This window comes from Rhinopithecus bieti, unplaced genomic scaffold, assembly GCF_001698545.2.
Source record: "Rhinopithecus bieti isolate Rb0 unplaced genomic scaffold, ASM169854v2 scaffold_18620, whole genome shotgun sequence".
NCBI lineage: Eukaryota > Metazoa > Chordata > Mammalia > Primates > Cercopithecidae > Rhinopithecus > Rhinopithecus bieti.
Window position 1 is genome coordinate 97,842 of NW_016809631.1, and position 20,219 is coordinate 118,060.

General features: G+C 40.0%; 1 protein-coding gene across 1 annotated transcript in view; it reads left to right on the top strand.

Annotated features, from left to right (window-relative positions):
- The window catches only part of CCDC6 (coiled-coil domain containing 6), a 122,581-nt gene that overhangs the window by 63,890 nt on the left and 38,472 nt on the right, over nt 1-20,219 (top strand). Inside the window, exon 3 of the mRNA XM_017889911.1 lies at nt 14,122-14,250. Coding sequence (XP_017745400.1) covers nt 14,122-14,250 — 129 coding nt within the window. The remainder of the gene's footprint in view (nt 1-14,121; nt 14,251-20,219) is intronic.

A 20,219-nucleotide genomic window follows, 5' to 3' on the forward strand; every position in this document is an offset into this window, starting at 1 on the left:
AAGAGAACTGCATATTAAATATATAAATCTTTTCAATCTAATCCAGCTTGCAGATTTCAGACCTTAAAATAATCAATAGATTTGTAGTACGGTACTTTCAATTCACATTTGAAATAGGATCTGATTATCAGAAAATAATGCTGCTCTAACTATAATAAAAATTATAGCCATACCCTAACAAAGGGGACACATTGATGGTTGGAAATACTTAAGAAGAAAAGTCCTGGATCTCTTATTAAGGTGATATGGCTTATTTTTATTATCGTTGACTTGGTTCCTGAGGTAAGAATGCTTCCTGGAACTAAAGTAGTTGGAGTTTTTCTAGCATCTATGGAAAGATGATAGAGGATAGGAAGGAAGTTGTGGGCAAAACTGCTGCTGAAACTACCTCTGCCAAATGATTTATAGCCGAGCAGTTCAGAAGGATATCATGCAACAGAATTATTCTTCTATCTCATTTACACAGAAATAAAATGGGGAAGAAGAATTTCTAAGTCTCCAGATTTGCCTGTTCATCTAGACAAAGGGCTTAGCCCTTCGTTTGCCTTCTTTCACTTGTCCTGTCAATTCTGGAGAAGTGGTTTCTCCTTGCAATACCATCTTACTGGATTCCTTCTTTTCTAGAGTGTATGCTTACTTAACCCCAGAAAGAGTCTCTTTCTGAGTAGCATGACATTTCTACAGGCAAAGGGAGTGAGTATAGACTCCCAATTCTCTTCTTTTCCAGCATGTACACTAGAATCTGAAGCATCCTTTTCGCCCTCGCTCACCTTCAAGTTCCCAAGCCACTAAGATGGCAATGAAATTTTGTTTATGCAAACAGCAAAATCACATGTCAAGCTGATAAATAATGTATGAAATTTCATTTAGTTAATTTCAAAGGCACCAAGACCATGACGCCATTGCATCCATTCAGATGAAACCTTGGTTCTCACTATGGTAGGGGAGAGATCTAAATGAAATATGTCTTTTATATTTAGATGGCTAGATCTGTGGCCCTCCTGGCTTGTTTTTCAGGGCCCTTAATAGTGGTCAGAGAAATTTGCTATCACAAAATAGCTTTCAAAACAGTTGGAACAGAGCTTTTTCTTGTTGTTTTCTTTCCAAATTACCTGAACCTCAGCTTTGTCTGATCTTTTCAGGAGCAAGAGGTTCACAGATTGCATTCACAGTACGTCTACAAAGAGCTACTGGGTTGTTTTTAATGCATTTTAAATACTACAGCCACCAGTGGCCAGATAATAAGCCAGAATTCTGTTAGTAGCATGGCAAAAATCTCTCATTGCAATGTAATTTGTTGTGAGTAGATAATACAATAAACCTGACATAGTTCTTCAGTGTTGAAATTACTCAGTTTCTTTTAAAGTGTGTGTGCATGTGTGCGTGTACTAAGGTTATGGCTAGATGTGATGTGCTAACACAGGTTCCAAAAAAAAAAAACGCTTAAGGACAAAAGGGCTCAAAAGCTTCCCATGCTGACTTTTTTTGACATAAAATGTGAGGAAAAGTAGGTAGAGGAAAAAATAAAGGTAGAAGAAGAGAAAGATAAAAATGATTAGGTGAAGCTGGAGTTAAACTTGCTTTATTTACCAAAGTAGGTTGGAGAAACATTGTTATTTCTAGTTGGAAAGGTGAATCTTGGCTATTGAAGAATACTAGACCCCACTATGGATGGACCCTAGCTATCACTAGAAACAGTTTTAAAATAACTTTAAAACTTTGTAGTTCTAAATGTTACAATGTGTTGCATTTCATTTTTAAACAATTTATAGTCAGCCCAGTCAGTAATTACTTTAAAATACGGAGTTATATCCCACTGCTGTCCTCACCCTCCTGTTTCCTCCATTCATAAACTTGGGAAGAAAGATGAGGCCTTTTATTTTAATTTTCAATAATGCCTCATCTTAGAATGAATTCTTTGGGCTAAACACTCTTTCTTCTTCAGGAGAAAATGCAAGTTTTTACAGAGTGGATTTTTCAATATGCCAGAGCCTAAAAGGATTTCTTTTCTTTTTGTTTTTTATTTATTTATTTATTTATTTTGGAGACAGAGTCTCTCTCTGTCACCCAGGCTGGCATGATCTTGGCTCACCACAGCCTCCGTCTCTTGGGCTCAAGTGATTCTCATGCCTTAGCCTCCTGAGTAACTGGGCTAATTTTAACTAGCCCAGCTAATTTTTTATTCTTTTGTTATTATTATTTTTTTTTTAGTAGAGACAGGGTTTCACCATGTTGGCTGGGCTGGTCTTGGATTCCTGACCACAAGTGATCTGCCTGCCTCAGCCTCCCAAAGTGCTGGATTACAGGCATAAGCCACCATGCCCTGCAAGGACTTTAAAAATCTTTTCTATGGAGCTTTTTTTTTTTTTTTTTTTTTAATATTCCTCCTAATCAGATTTTTTTTAAAGGTGTTAATGCTTTTAGTGGCATCATGCTCCTGGAAATCCAGGAAACTCAAACTTAGCTCTTTAGGTATTCCAAGTAGATAGGAAGTCTGATATTATCCTGAAGCCATCTGCTTAGAAGTGAGGGCCTGACTCTGGTCCTCGGTGTAACAAGGAACCAAAATAACAAATAACTAATTTCTGGAAGAACATAGCTATTTTTTCTCTTTATAAAAGTTATATTGTGGCTTTTCCTGTAGAAAATAGCAGATTAGATAACTCAAGACATACCTCACTGAAGATAAACAAAAACTTAACAAAGTCCTTCTTTGTCAAATAATGAACATGATGGTGAAGAACTATTGGGCAGAGATCTGAAGGAGGGTGGGAATGAAGCACCCAAGGCTGCTTTTATTCAGAGGGCACTTGGAATTCATCCAGAAACACCTGAGATAGTGAATTGTGATTTTGGTGGTTGTGTGGAGCTGGGGCTGCAGAAGTCAGTTGATTGCTTTTGGTCAAAGAGAGAGTGATCAGCCAACCCTTCCTCAAGCTGGAATCATGAAGGGCTGCATCCTTAGGCTAAGAGTGAACTAGTTTTGCATCAGCTGGGTAAATCGGAGACACAAGGCTTTGATTTTGGATTAAGGTAGACCCAAACATGGTGCTCAGCCAAAGAAAATGGAATTTTCTGGAGGAAGTTACTGTCATCCTAGGCTACAAGCTTCTCCTGCTAATAAATTTTCAAATACAATATTCAGCCCATGAAGATATGACATTCTATGTATGTAAGTGACCAGAAATAACAAATAGACTACACAGATACTTCAAATATTGGAATTACCGGGCATATACTATAAAGCAACCATGCTTAAAGCCGACCTTGAAATCTTTGGCAGGAAACCGGAAACATATCACTTTTCTTGTAGACGTTCAAATGTTAAGTGAAAAACTAATGAATAACTAACTATATGGCAATACATTTGAAATTTATATGATATGGACAAATTCTTAGAAAATATAACTTTCTACAGCTGACCGAGGAAGAAAAGAAAAACTGTCTTCTGTCCTGTAAAGAAATTGAAATAGAGATCAACAACCTTCATAAACAATGAATTCCAGGTCCAAATGGTTTCACTGAGAGTTGTACCAAACATTCAAGGATAAAGTAATTTGTCTTCCGCCCGGGCGCGGTGGCTCACGCCTGTAATCCCAGCACTTTGGGAGGCCGAGGCAGGTGGATCACGAGGTCAGGAGATTGAGACCATCCTGGCTAACACGGTGAAACCCCATCTCTACTAAAAATACAGAAAAAATTAGCCGGGTGTGGTGGTGGGTGGCTGTAGTCCCAGCTACCCAGCTACTCAGGAGGCTGAGGCAGGAGAATGGCATGAACCCGGGAGGCGGAGCTTGCAGTGAGCTGAGATTGCGCCACTGTACTCCAGCCTGGGCAACAGAGCAAGACTCCGTCTCAAAAAANTGAAAAAGGGAAGAATCAGGCTGACCTTTGAGTGAGTCAATATACTTCCTTGGGCCTAGGTCGTCCCATCTATAAAATAGGGATAAAAGGTCAACTGACCAAAGTGAGGATGACTTTCTTGTACTTCCTTCAAGCTCTGAAATACATGATGCATTGAAGGCTTGCGATTTCATGCCAAAATAACCTGCAGATAAATGTCAGGATTAGCCAAGGGGGGTGGCTCACACTTGTAATCCCAGCACTGGAAGCCAAGGTAGGGGGATCACTTGAGGTCAGGAGTTAGAGACCAGCCTGGCCAACATAGTGAAACTCTGTCTCTACTAAAAATAGGACAATATGGTGAAACCCCATCTCTACTAAAATACAGAAAAATTAGCCGGGTGTGGTGGTGGGTGGCTGTAGTCCCAGCTACCCAGCTACTCAGGAGGCTGAGGCAGGAGAATGGCATGAACCCGGGAGGCGGAGCTTGCAGTGAGCTGAGATTGCGCCACTGTACTCCAGCCTGGGCAACAGAGCAAGACTCCGTCTCAAAAAAAAAAAAAAAAAAAAATTGTCTTCCATAGATTCTAAAGGGAAAAAAATGGGTCCCCAATATATTTTAAGGGTAACATAACCTTTAATGCTCAAATTTAAGTGTAGTTCAGAAAAGGCAAATTACAGTGCAGCCTCAATCATGAGCAAAAATCCCAAGCAAAATATAAGTAAATGAAGTCAGCAATATATTAAAAGAACAATGCACCATGACCATGTTGGGTTTATACAAGGAATGCAAGTTTAGTTTACTAGTAGAAAATCAGCAAGTGTAATTTGCCACATTCACAGAATAAAAAGAAAAAGTCATGATCATGTTAATAGATGGAGAGAAAGGATTTGATAAAGTGTAACAATTCATGATAAAAATCTCAGTGAACTAAGAATAGAACTTCAACCTGAATTTTTTAAAAAGTGTTTTCCATGGGCCAGTCACAGTGGTTCACACCTGTAATCCCAGCACTTTGGGAGGCTGAGATGGGAGGATCATTTGAGGTCAGGAGTTCACGACCAGCCTGACCAGCATGGTGAAACCCCATCTACTAAAAACACCAGAAATAAGCCGGGTGTGGTGGCGCACACCTGTAGTCCCAGCTACTTGGGAGGCTGAGGCAGGAGAATCAGTTGAACCAGGAGGCAGAGGTTGCATTGAGCCAAGATCGTACTACTGCACTGTAGCCTGGGCAACAGAGTGAGACTCCATCTCAAGAATAAATAAGATAAATAAAGTGTTTGCAAAAAGCCTGCCCAAACCATTGTGTTTGATTATGAAAAGTTAACTTTCCCTTTAAAATCAAGAACAAGACACGGATGCCTGCTGCATTTACCTATATTGATTTTTGTTGTGGATTGCTAGCCAGTGCAGAAAGGCAAGAAAAAGATGTTAAGGATTGAAAGGAGGAACTAATGTTGCCACTTATTATTGTGTAGGTGAAAAACTTTTAAAACTTCAGAATCTACAGATAAGTAATTAGAATTCCATTTTCTCACATGAAAAATTGTACTTCTGTGTACCAGCAATAAGCAGTTAAATGTGAAAATATGAAAGCATCAGAAACCAAGAGGAGCAATTAAATGCCATGGAAAAATATAAAACACTGTAAAGGGCATAGGGACAGTTGAAATTTTAAGTAAGTTCAAGTCAATGAGATAATATTTAAGCAAAATCTGGGAGAAGCAGCAGCTAGCCAAATAGATTTTCATGGGAAGAGTATTGTAGGCAGAAAGAACAAGAAAGTGCTAAGGCCTTGAAGTAAGATTGTGCCTGCCATGTTGGAGAAGCAGCAGAGAGACTGATATGTTTAGTTTGACATCATGGGGAGAGAAGAGTGATAGATGAAATTGGAAGGTAATGGGTCTGGAAGCTTGATATGATAGAGGTTTGGGAACCACTGTCGGCACTTTGGCTTTTATTCTGCATGGGAGCCACCACAGGGTTTTGAGCAGAGTAGCAAAATCATCCTACGTGACTCTTAAAATGATTGATTTGGTTGCTGTATCATGAATGGATCATGGAATGGGGGCCAAGGTGGGAGCAATGCATATTAGAAGGATATTCGGTAATACATGCCAAGAGATGGAGTGGATTTTTCAGGGAGTAGTAGTGAAGATGGTGAAACTTTAGATTCTGGGTACATTTTGAAGAAATAGCCTCATAGGATTTGTGGATGGAATAGAAGTGGTATAGAAAAAAAAAGGATCAAGAAAAACTTAGGGGTTTGAGTCTCAATGACTGGAAGAATAGTTACCATCATTTAAGATGGAAAAGACAGCAAGTGGAGTATGTTTGGAGTAGGAAGGTCGGAAGTTCACTTGCAGTGTCTGGGCTTCCAAATGGAAAGAACAGACAGGCAGTTGGACAGAGGTTCTGACTCTCAACAGAGAAGTCGGGGCTAGAGATATAAATTTGGGAGTGTTTTCTTTAGTAATTATTTATTGCCATGGAAATTAATGCTGTTACTCAGGAGGTGTGCCCAGAGGAGAGGACCAGAGACTATAAGGAAAACGCAAGGATGAACGCAAGGATGAACCACAGAATGGGAGAAGAGCTACGCACCATATGTAATGACAAAAAGCTACAAATCAGCAAGAAAACAAACAACCCAGACAAAAAATGGCAAATGATTTAAGGAGACTCTTCACATAAGTACATGGCCAAAAAGCCAGTGAACAAATGGAAAAAGTATACAACCTCATTAGTAGTCAGGAAAGGTGAATTAAACCACAACAAGATACTACTAATAAATTCTTATGCACTGCAGGTAGAAAACTGAAATCATTATACCCATTTGAAAACAATTTGGTAGTACCTAATTAAGTTGGAAATATTTATTCTCTATGACCCAGTGGTTTCACTCCTGGGCATATATCATATTACATGTACATGTGTACCAGATATGTAGAAGAATGTTCTTTGATCATGATAAAAAACTAGAAATGGCCAGGCGTGGTGGCTTACGCCTGTAATCCCAGCACTTTGGGAGGCTGAGGCGGGCAGATCACGAAGTCAGGAGATTGAGACCAGCCTTGCCAACATGGTGAAACCCCGTGTCTACTAACAATACAAAAATTAGCTGGGCATGGTGGTGCCTTCCTGTAATCCCAGCTACTCGGGAGGCTGAGGCAGGAGAATCACTTGAACCAGGGAGTCGCAGGTTGTAGCGAGCCGAGGTCACACCACTGTACTGCAGCCTGGTGACAGAGCAAGACTCTGTCTCAAAAAAAAGAATAGAAATGACCCAAGTGCCTGTCATCAGTTGAGAGGATTGTGGTATAAATAGCTGGATTCTGTAAAGCAATGAAAATACAAACCACAATTAGTAACAAGTTCATTTAGCAGAAGAAGCTGGATATGAAAGAATGCAAAGCCTAGCAAGACTAATGTTTGGAAATAAATGAATACATAGGTTGTTTGAAAAAAACAATTTTAGGAAAAATGTAAGGAAGTAAATACCATAAGAATTAGGATATTGATTATGTCTAGGAGTTGCAGAGGGACTGTAAACAGGAAGAGAAACAGGGGCTTTGGGGCAGACCATGATATATGGGTGATGTCATAGATCTTGATTAATCCACCCCCACCCCAACTGTTGTTTCGCTTATCCTGAAGTGAGGGTGTTATCATTATTCAATCAGTATTTGCATTCACAATGTATTTTCTATGTTTTGGAGTAGGATCAAGGAAATCCTAGTCACTGCCCTTCTTAGAGCTTGCAATCCTGTAAAGAGTGATTGAGAATGTACCCAAGTGTTCTAGGATGGCAGCACACATCAGAGATGAGGGCAAAGGCTTTGAAGCCAGGGACCTCAGTTTGAACCCTGGATTTACCCTTTACCTGTGAAATTTCAGGCAGATCACCTAACCTCTTTAAGCTGTGGTTTCACTCTTTGCAAAATGCAGGTAACAGTTTCTACTGTAGAGTTATGAAGATTCAACCATTAAGTACGTTGATGTATATAAAGTGCTTGACACGTAATAATCACCCTGGAGAATTAGCTGACTTTACAAGTAGCTGATGGAAAAGATATAGAAAAACATCATGAAACAGACATTAAAATGCACTTGAAGGACAGTGTGCTTCTCACACCTTGAGGATGAGTGCACATTATGCTGAGGGCCTGGGGGAAAGCATTGGGGAAGTCTTACACTATCACCTAGTCTCGGTAAATTGAGGGGAGGGATTCAGACCCTATAGGCAGAGGCACAGCATGAGTGGAGCATGTGGGCAGAGTGAGTGGCATGATTTCTATAAGAGTGATCCAGCATGACTAGCAGGTGTTGTGATCTAGAAGCCAGTATGGTCACCAAAAGTGTTTGGCTGGCATGATGGGATTTTTTTTTTAAGAGTCTAGAAAAGGACATGAGCTTTTCCTTTAACCACAGTAGCCACCACTCCCTGGCTTAAACCCATCCATTCTTTGTTTGCTGCATGCATGAACCCTGAAGGTATTTATGCTTGCAAACCTTGGACTGTCACGTCAACTGAGTGTGAAAATAGCATGAGGAAGGTGTGGGAAGCTTGCATAGGGATTGGGTCACGGAAGGACTTGAATGTGATGCTAGCGAGTTTGGACTTAGTCCGCAGGTAGTAGGACAAAGAATATGTGTATGGAACAGCTGTTATGGAGGCTGACTGCATGGGCCTTGGTAACTCATGAGATGTGAGGCATTGACCCAGAATACTGGTACCAGTAACAGAAGGGGAGGAGGTGGAAATAAGTGTGGGCCCAAGAAGCCCTTAGTGATGAAGTACTGAGTTTGAGGTGGGAGTCTGAATTTTTGCTCAGTAGAACAGCTGACAAGTCAGTTCTTGAGAGACTTTCTATGTTCTGAGAGAGATTTTTGAGCTTTTTTCCAAAGCTCATATTAATAACATTATGATTGCTTTTGACATTCTAATGGCTTAATGCAGTTATTGTCCTGGGCTGGCCTTTACTTGGTCCAATGCGGGTAGCTCCATTCCTTGGTAATTTTCAGTAAAGCAAGGATGTTAGTTGTGGTACTGGGAGTAATAGAGATGTTAGTTGACTAGTGAAAACAAAGCTGGGGGCATGGCATCTCAAGTTTCTTTTTTTTTTTATTTTTTGAGACAGAGTCTCGCTCTTGTCAGCCACGCTAGAGTGCAGTGGTGCGATCTCAGCTTGCTGCAACCTCCACCTCCCAGGTTCAAGTGATTCTCCTGCCTCAGCCTCCCGAGTAGCTGGGATTACAGGCATGCACCACCACGCCTGGCTAATTTTTTCGTAGAGACAGGGTTTCACCATGTTAGCCAGGCTGGACTCAAACTCCTGACCTCAGGTCATCTGCCCACCTCAGCCTCCCAAAGTGCTAGGATTACAGGCGTGAGCCACCGCGTCCGACCTGGTTTATTCTTAAGGTGTCTTGAAAAACCTGGGTCCTAGGGGTAGTGGCTAGAAGCCTTGCTTCAGTTGTCAAGGACTGACTTGACAATAAGCCCAGGCCTGCAGATTGACATTTCCCAAAACCTGGGATCCAGCAAACCTGCTGCATGTTGGGTGGGAAGGTGCTCTCAGCATCCAGCCTACACATGCACCTGTGGTACCTGTTTGAGGAGGTTCTCCCAGGTGAATGATTTTCAGTGCCTCTACCTGCTAGAGAGAATTTATTGAGAATAAAAAGTCATTTGATGCAGAGTTCTTGAATCTATTATGTAAAAGGCCTGGTTCATTGAAGTGGTTCCAGAAATCCTTTGTAAATTATAAGCGCAACAATTATTGGTAATTGGATGATGCTTAAGGCTAGCCTGCTTAAGATCAAATTAATGCTACACTTGTGTATTTCATTGGACTGGAAGTTTACTTTGAGACTATATAATCAGTGGATGATATAAGAAAATGCTTGCTTTAGTACTTAGAATTTAAAATTATACTGATTTATAATTGAGTATATAGTTGCATTTTCGTTTACGCCCTTTTCATTTATGTTAATATATTTTTCTTGTTGGATCCCAAGGAATAAACTTTTGTTTATATAACCCTAATTCCATTGAAAATGTGACCTGCTGAGGGATCATTGTTATATGATGTGATTCTGATTCCACAGGGATATTTTTATTAGTGTTAACCTATAGCACAAATAAGGGTTATAAAAGTGTTCCATAATCTTTGGGATTGGCTTTATAAAAAATGTATTTGTTGAAAATTCTGATTTTTGAAAAAAGCTTTTAATCTGTCTAGGCATCTAGCTTTATATATATTTAAGGCAGACACATGAGTTTCATTTCAAAATATTAATAAATATGCTTGTTTGTTACTAGATGGAATAATTTTTGTTCTAGTTCAGGATCTCTGACCTTATTGGAAGATTTAAAGTTGTTCGTGTAACAGTACATTAAGACCTATGATTATAAATTTAAAGTCATACCTAGAAATGTTTGCCCACGTTGAAGATGGACATCAGAGGTGAAACTGGCAGCTAGTCTTGAGTCAACCTGCACCAGGCTTCCCAGGATTTTTCCATCTGTGGTGCCATAAGCTATAGCTTTAAAATAGGCAAGTCCATTCAGGGTGTTGATTCAAATCCTATTGGAACCATGTTGCTTGAGTTTACATGGTATCTGTTTAAAAGAGAATATCTGAATTTTTCTTAGACAAACTATATGAAACAAATTCTGTAGCTATTAGTTCTTCAAGGTCCCTATGCACATTTGCCTCCTACCTCTTGCTCATCTTAACCCTTGTCTCATGATTTTAGGGGACTGAGGCTCTTCTGTGTTTCTCTCGAGCAAGCTCTTTTTTTTTTTGACAGGCTCATTTTTTTTTGACAGGGTCACGGTCTGTCACCCAGACTGGATTGCAGTGGTGTACTCACGCTCACTGCAGCCTTGACCTTCTGGGCTCCAGCAGTCCTCTCACCTCAGTCTCCTAAGTAGCTGGGACTATAGGTGTGTGCACCACCATGTCCAGCTAATGTTTTTTTGTAGAGACAGAGTTTCACTGTGTTGCCTAGGCTGGTCCCAAACTCTGGGCTCAAGCGATCCTCTTGCTTCAGCCTCTAAAAGTGCTGGGATTACAGGCATGAGCCACTGTGCCTGGCCATGTTTCTCTTTTTATTGGCAGTTTCTTTGTTCCAGGAAGAGCCATATTTTCTGTTTCTTGTCTTTGTTCAGGAACTCCATGCTCTGCTTCTGTTGCATGTCACCTGAGAGGTGACAGAACAAAGCAAGCAGCAGAACTGTTTGTTTTAGCACTGTCTTTGGGGGACTATAAAAACTGTGAGTCTTTAGCAAACAGAGTTAGATCTCAGAATGGCTTAGTATTTTCCAAATGGGTTAGTGTAACCCAGTGACCTTACTTGAGTTCTGGTAATGACAGCTTTACCATCAAATTTTCCTTAGGGTATAGCCCTTGAGAGGAAATTGCCTCCTAAAATTGAGAGCTCTGATAGGCTTTATTACTAGTTCAATCTGTAGTCTTAAAGGAAGTACCTAAAGCTACTGACAGTGTTAGACCATCTGTCAAAATATGGATATTTTCCTGCAAGCCAATGAGAGGCTTACCTTAGATTAACATTCTGTGACAAACGCTGCTTGGTGGGCAAGAGATTTTTCAATGTTAGATTGCATCCTTTATTGTTTTAGTTTACCTCAGGGCAGAGGCATAATGCTGAGAAAAATAAAAGAAGGGTTCTTTCAAATAAAAATGGCAGCAATTGAAAACATACTGGAGGAAAACATAGCTACTGTATTTTAAAAGCTATGCAAATAGTTTAAAGGTTTGAAGACAAGTTTGTCATCTCCCAATAACTAGTAGATACTGTTAAAGCTTAGTGTTCATAACTATTTTTAGGGCAAGGATGATATGTTAACTATAGATCTTGCCTACCACTCGCATAGTACCTGCAGATAGAAGACAGCACAGCATGCTTATTGAATGAAAGCCTTAGGCGCAGATGTACATGCTTTGCTGTATTTTTCCTACTAAGCGATGCTTGTTCCATTGGGTTCTTTTTTTGTCGAAAGTGCTGGGAACTCTTGTTCTCTATTCATTCATCTTAGTTCTTTTAATTGCTGCTTGGTCTTGCAGAACCTGAGTTTTAAAGAGCTAGCTAAATATAGACTTGTCACTATAAGCACCTCCTTACACCTGCTTTTCTCGTGGGTCCCTGCAAAGTTGACCAGCTTTTTTTTTGGCCTTGAACATCAAAAACAGTTGGAAGGAAAACAGCATCTATTTAGTCAACATTTCCAGTGTTGGAAGACTATGTCAGATTAACTTTTTTTTTTTTTCTTTCCCTTTTTTGAGACAGAGTCTTGCTCTGTCGCCGAGGCTGAAGTGCAGTGGTGTGATCTCGGCTCACTGCAAGCTCTACCTCCCTGCAACCCCTGCCTCCTGGGTTCAGGGGATTCTCCTGCCTCAGCCTCCTGAGTGGCTGGGACTACAGGTGCATGGCTGGGACTACAAGTGCATGCCAGTACACCAGGCTTTTTTTTTTTTTTTTTTTTTTTTTTTTTTTTAGTAGAGACAGGGTTTCACCATGTTGGTCAAATTGGTCTTGAACTCCTGGTCTCATGCGGTCCACCTGCCTCGACCTCCCAAAGTGCTGGGATTTGGGATTACAGGCGTGAGCCCCTGCGCCTGGCCAAAACAATTTTTTTTTTCTTAAACTGAGTATGTGTTTTCAGGGCAGTGGACACTGTCAAATGTGGAGAGTGTTACTTGTAGCCATTTTGAGGTTGATCAGGCTTGCCTCAGCTCTCAGTTGTCCACTGTACCCTAAGGAGGGTTTCCGAAGAAACATTGCATCCCCTGGGCAAGCATACGTGGCGTATTTTTTTCTATGTTTAATCATTTGACTTTCCAGGGACTCAGGGTGTGGTAGGCACTCATGGGCGGAGCAGTCTGAAGGCAACCTCTCTTGGGTTTGCTCAGTGATACAGTGGGAGAGAGCACTGGTTTGGGGTTCTGGGCGCAGGGTCTGGGTCCCAAGCTCCGCCACTTTCCAGCTGTATTGCTTCAGTCTAATAATGTGATTTGTCACATATAAAATGGAAGTGACCATGCCTGTCTCCATGCATGTGAAGAACCTGGTGTACATTGTCTGCCAAAAGAAATGACTTTGAACATAAAATTAGGGAGCAGTGTCCTATTCAGCCTCAAAATAAAACTTTTGTGTGCTTCATTGTTTTTAGTAGCTTTTACTTTTTTCCCTTAATTCTGAAACATCAGGTCAACCCCTGCTGTGGATCAACAAAACCCCCCAATTGAGAGTGTTATAAAAAATAATGCATGATTATTAATGAGAACCACCCCAAGTTCCTGTGGGTCCACTGGATTTCTTTTCTTTTCCTTTGGTTTTGTAGGTTGGAGTTTGGTTTGTTTTTGTTTTTAAATTCTCTCTTGTAATGACACCATAGCCTTATCTTTTAATTGCATGAATAAGAATCTTTTTTTTTTTTTTTTTTTTTTTTTTTTTTTTGGACAGTTTTGCTCTCATTGCCCAAGCTGGAGTGCAATGGCGTGGTCTCAGCTCACTGAAACCTCCACCTCCTTGGGTTCAAGCGATTCTCTTGTCTCAGTCTCCCAAGTACCTGGGATTACAGGTGCCTGCCACCACGCCCAGCTGATTTTCATACTTTTAGTAGAGACAGGGTTTCACTATGTTGGTCAGGCTGGCCTTGAAGTCCTGACTTCAGGTGGTCCATCTGTCTTGGCCTTCCAAAATGCTGGGATTACAGGTATGAGCCACCATGCCCAGCCAATATTTTCCCTCTTGGTTTTTAGGGAATATATAGGAACTGTGGTGTACAGTCTCTTTATGGAAAAATAATTGTGCTGATTTTGTGAAGGCCTCCTTACTTGTGCACTAGGAAATAGCATTCTGAATAATTTACCTAAGTATATTCTGTGATTTTGGCATCTCTGTCTACATACATGATGCAAATCTGAATAAACCGCAATTCATTTAAAGAAATTGGTATGAAATTTCTATTTTTTAAAAAATTTATTTGTAGCCCTATAGTATAAAACCTGAAAGGTAGCAAAAAGTATATTGCGAAACACAAATTTCATTTCCATCCCCTATGACTTCTGGTTTTAAGTTAGAGGAACCAGTTACGCACAGATTACTAGGTATACACTTGCATATTTGAGCAAAAATGGGTAATGTAACTTTTATGGTATAGCGTCTTCGTATAGTCACCTTTTGGAGCCAATGTGGCATTTGAGTTGCTGGATTTCCCCATCTGTATGTTTTTCATTTTCCAGTTGCAGCATGAGAAAGCCGAACTAGAACAGCATCTTGAACAAGAGCAGGAATTTCAGGTCAACAAACTGATGAAGAAAATTAAAAAACTGGAGAATGACACCATTTCTAAGCAACTTACATTAGAACAGGTAAGCACCTATAGCTCTTCCTTTACATTGTATTTTCTCGTTATCAGCTTGTTCTTTTAAGCTTTAAGATGCCTGGAGGAATTTAAGTGAAAAGTATTTTTCAGCTTTCTCTCCCCACAGTGGAGACTTCATTTCTGAAGTGAGCATTGACAGGTTTACACAGTTCCTATCGTTCTCTCACACATTTTCTCTTTTTTAACCACAATTAATAAAGTTTCAGGAGATAAGTTCTAATGTACTGATTTATAGCAGAAAATGTCAGGTTCCTTTTTGCAAAGCAAAGGGAGAAGAATGTTTTTGACCACTGGATAGTTTCTGTGAAAGTTCCTAAGACAGTGTTGCTGTGGAACTAAAACTGGTCTTTCAAAGCTTCTTCAGAATAAACAATTAACATTTTCCTCTTTGAATGATTGGCAACCTTACAGGAGCCTTCTCTTCTCCCAGTCCAGACTTGTTAGTACAGATATGGAGTCGTAGACTCTGTAACTCACCTTGAGTCAGCCATTGACTGATTCTGTGACCTTATATTAACTTTATTAATTTCTCTGGGCTCAAGTTCTCCGTTTGTAAACAGAGCAAGACAGACTAAAACCAGAAATGGCAAACTTAACAAGGTGCAAAGGTGGGAAGTAGCAATAGCACACAGTCCCTTTGTCCTCTGCCCTCAGCAGGCATTGGTGTTGGAACATTGGCCTTGGGAGTTCGGACTTGGTCTGTATACCCTATTATCACACAGCTATTATCACTCCATTCAGGGTGTGTCAGACTATATTATTGCTAGCCTCAGTGTTCCCCAATGCCTTTTCCCATGCTAGCGTCCTGAAATTTTAGTTCCCCTAAGTTATAAGAGGCTGATGCTAGTGTACTGCTACCTGGGTTTCCATGTAAAATGCAGTAGATGAAGATCTTCCAGCTGTTTGTATTTTAGATTCTGATTGCCCTGATTAGGCTAAGCCTCATTAAAGTTGTCTGATTTGTCTCACATTCAGGATTCTCCCTGTGCACCTTACTCCATGTTAACTCATTCCATCAGCCACTCTCAAGGACTGCTCTAGTTTGAATATTTTACCTGAGAATGAAACAGTGATTGTGCTGCAAGGTTTGAAGGGAAGTTAGAGTTTGTCTTAAAGTAAGACTTACTTTGGTTATTTCTGTTCTTTCTGTTTTTACCTGAAGCAAAGCAGGGAATGGTACTGGGTTTTCTAACACTGAATGATGACCCTAAAAGTGTTTTCATCTCTTCTGTGATGAAAGTTCAGTTTTCAAGGGTTAGCTGTTTTGTACATATCTAGAGTAATTTATTCTTATCATTCATCTTCCAAATTTAAATGCAGGTGTCTAAATTAATAATCAGACACCATGGCCTGTGCCCCCCTAGTTTAAAAACATTTTGTTCTGAGGTTCATCCGTTTAATTCTCAGGGTAGACAGTAGCTCCAGTTCTGTTCAAGTTAAGCTTCGAAGGTTTGTGTTTAAGTCCCTGACACACCAAGTATTTACTTGTTGATCAAGAGTTAACCAAGTGACCAAGTGAAGTTCTCACAGAAGTTGGTATTAGGAGAGCTTTGCCTGGCCATGCCCTTCACAATGATGGTTGTCAATATTTTAAATATAATAGCTTCTCTCTGGTATTTGTGCACAGGCTCCTAAAGGAGACTTTGAAACTGGGGTTGTGACCCAGATGGTTTAGCTATGGCCACAAGGGGGAGGTAGTGGCCTAGTGTTAGAAAGAAGGGCTGTCTAATCCTGTCGTTCTTGGGAAAAAGTCCTGCCTTCCTGTCTGAAGACCCTTTGCAGACTTTAGTAGCTGAACCCTTTAAAATGAAGTCTGAAGCATTCATTCTCTATACCAAGTTAATAACTTAGTGACCTGTAGGCTTATTTCAGTCCTCGATACTAAAGAAATAGATTTCCACAATAAAATATGTGTAATGCAAAGCCCATTCTAGAAGTAAGCCTCAGATCCAGCATATGAAGCCTGTGTTTTAATTGAAGTGGAAAAATTTAACATTGTCATAAACATTTCCCCTACGTTGCTTTGGGTATTACTGGGGTAATTAAATGTGTTTTGTTTGACTATAAATAATTTTAATCAGCATTTAAGGGGCATGTTTGGTTTTTCCCTCTAATAGAAATCTCTTAGTTTCCATGGATATAATCTGACCAGCCCTTGAGGCCGTCTCTTGGAATTATCATCTGTATTGTATGATATGATGTAGTGTGTGTTATAGTCTATATTATATTATAAAGGATATCCTGTACTCTATATTATTGTCAGAAGAGCAAAGGCATGCACTACACTATGCATTATCATGATTGAGATGTAGTTTATGCCTTTGCTTTACTGACAATCAGTGCTTTTAAACTAGAAGCCACTTGAAGGCAGTTATCATGTATGCTCCCACATGTCCTACTGCTTTGTCAGATCAGTGGGAAGTGTAGGTTTGGGCATGTGAATGGTGAGTGGTCCTCTGTATTTTAGAAGGCAGCACAGGCTAGTGTTCAGGGCCTGGGCACTGACTTCAAAGCAACCAGGTGTGAACCCGTTCCCTCTACTTAATAATCCTTTCACCAGTTCGCTTTCTTTTTAACAGCTCTAGGGAGATGTAATTTACATATCCTACAGTTCTCCCACTTAAAAGGTATAACCCAGTGGTTTCTAGTATATTCAGAGTTGTGCAACCATCACCACAATCAATTCTAGGACATTGTCGTGAACTCAGAATGAAACCCCGTACTGTTCATCTGTCACCTCTAATCCCCTATAACCTCTAAGCAACTGCTGTTCTGCTTTCTGTCTGTGTATTTGCCTATTCTGGACATTTCATATAAATAGAATTATATATGTGGTCTTTTGTGATTGACTTGTTTCATTTGCCATGATGTTTTCATCCCTGTTGTATCTGTACTGCTTCTTTTTTTCTGGCTAATCATCTATTGTATAGACATACCACATTCATCAATTATCTGTTTGTCATGTGATGGACATTTAGGTTGTTTCCATCTTTTAGTTATTATGAAGAATGCTGCTATGAACATTCACGTATAATTTTTTTGTGTGGACATATGTTTTCATTTTTCTTAGTCATATGCCAAGGAATGAAATTGCTGGGTCACATGGTAACTCTCCTTAAAATTGTGCAAACAAAATGTAATTTTAAAGTAATCCATACTTTGCATGTAGTGGGTTGAACCTGCAGAAGGGGTATTGGAAAGCATTCTGCCAGAGATTTGAGTTGGTCACAACTTGTTTGTTTTGAAAGTAGAGCTTGGGTTATCATGGTTTCTGAGTAGGCTCCTATTCTCTGTAAAGCAGAACTTAACTGGGCTGAGTTTCTTCCTAGGTAGACCCCAGTTAACTCACGTGTCAGCAGGGCCTCATTGTAAGTTTATCTCACTGAAAGTTAGTCCTTTGGTATGGACACTTCAATTAGTCAGTTACCATTCATTCTTTTCTTAGGCCTGGAATCTGGAATTCTAATATTTTCAAACAGGGAAGGTTAACAGCTAGATCATTAAGGTCTCTGGGCTATAAATGGTTCTATTGGTGTTTTGCAGTGTTATAATTCACAGAATTGGGGAGCCAGAAGTCCATGATGTGGGGAAGACTACCTTTGTCCCCAGATGCTAGTGGGGATATGAGACAGTGGGAAAATCATGAATAAATCCAGGGGTAGGGACATCAGCTCTGCTCTTAGAATTTGGGACAACAGCCTCTTATTCCCATTTCCTCTCCCTCCAGAGTTTACTGCAGAGTTGGGCTTGGTGGGAATCACTGCTCAGTGATAGATCAGTTTGGCCTGTGAGTGGCCCAGCTTGCTCATGCTCCCTTCTCAGAAATGGAAACCCAGAGAGAGATCGGGCGGGTTTCTCAAGTTGCACAGCTAATGAGTGGCAAACGTGGTCCCCTCGTTCTCGTCCTAGTGGTCTTTTAGATCCTGGAAAGACTTTTTTTTTTTGCGTTTTAAAAAAATTTTACTGTAAGTTTTGGGATACACATACAGAACATGCAGGTTTGTTACATAGTTGTACGTGTGCTATGGTGGTTTGCTGCACCTATTGACCCATCAAATACGTTCCCTCCCCTTGCCTTCCACCCCCAACAGGTCCTGGTGTGTGTTGTTCCCGTCTCTGTGTCTGTGTTCTCATTGTTCAACTCCCTCTTATGAGTGAGAACATACGGTGTTTGGCTTTCTGTTCCTGTGTTAGTTTGCTGAGGATGACTGTGGAGAAATAGGAATGCTTTTACACTGTTGGTGGGAGTGTAAATTAGTTCAACCATTGTGGAAGACAGTATGGTGATTCCTTAAGGATCTAGAACCAGAAATCCCATTTGACCCAGCAATCCCATTACTTGGTATATACCCAAAGAAATATAAATCATTCTGCTATAAAGACACATGCACATGTATGTTTATTGCAGAACTATTTACCATAGCAAAGTCATGGAACCAACCCAAATGCCCATCAACAATAGACTGAAGAAAGAAAATGTGGTACATACACACCGTGGAATACTATGCAGCCATGAAAAAGAATGAGATCATGTTTTTTGCAGGGACATGGATGAAGCTGGAAGCCATCATCCTCAGACCCTGGAAAGACTTTAGCCTTTGCAAAAGTAAAGGCAATGTCATCTTTCTTTTATATTTCAAAGAACTCTGCTGCTTTCCTGTTCAAACAGCCTGCATTAGTTCTTAATCATTTATTTTAGTTACCTTTTTGTCATTTATTTAGCATTTAAATGCGTGATGCCACAAGTCAGTTTATAAGCAGATGTAAAAAAGCACATTCAGAATAATGTAAAATTGTGTGGTCTTTGTAGCACATAGTATTAGACTAGTAAATTGGATTCATCTAGTCAACATGACTTTAATGATAGTGGGGCTTTCTAAACAAACACTGATGGCCAGTGCCTGTAAACCCTGACTTGAAGATTTTTCTTCAAACGCGGTCACTATACATCTCTTATTTGGTATTCACATTTTCTTAGGTGATGGTAAGAACATTTGGAACTTGGAATTTTCTGTTCATGTCAAGAAATCTTATTCCGAATAATATGTTCTGCCAATTAGGGAAAATTTTCCTTACCTGTCTAGCATTAAAAGGCACACATTAGTTTATATATTAAGTGAAGTTTATCTCATCAGATATGAGGGCCTTTTGTGTACTCTGCTCCGAAAATTATCTGATGGTGAAGAAGACAACAGTGGCATACAGTACGTGTGTTAGACACTCAACAGTTATTAAGTAGTACTACGGAAAAGTAGGGGACTATATCCGTGGAGCGTTAGTCATGTAATTCAGCTAACACTTACGTGGTGTAACAGGATTGCCTACCATGTACCAGCCCCTTACTTTTTCCTTCCTGTAGTTGGCCCTGTGTCTTTTTTTTCAGTTATTCCTGGAATTTAGGAACATGTTTTCCTATCTGAGATGTCCCTCTTCTAACATAGCACTAAAACCCATATATAAAGGTTGGATTTAGGATTGATTTATTAATTTTAGCTTATTAGCATCCATTTATAATGACATCTTAGCCCGTGTGGTTTAGGGAAACTTCCCTGGGTTCAACTCTCCCTTTCATCTGTAATAAACAGTGTGGTCTCATGCATGCAATTTGGCCTCTTTTATGAAGCAGTTGCAATTCTTATTTGTATATTTTGGGGAGGATTAGTTGTCCTTCCTGCCTCTCCTCACACTCCATGTGTACTAAAGTTCTTTCTGATGCAGGATTATTCAAATGTGGACTGCACAGCAAGAAATACATTTTTATGGTAACCTAGTCACTGATTATGTGTAATTGTATTGTGTCACTGTGATGAGTTTCATAAAACAGTACTTACATGCTTTGCACTAATTTTCTATTTAATTGTATTTCATTTTTATTAAAATGTAGATCACAAAAGACTAGACTAATTTCACAATCCAGTAATGGGTCTTGACCTGCAGTTTGAAAAAGTGCTCTAC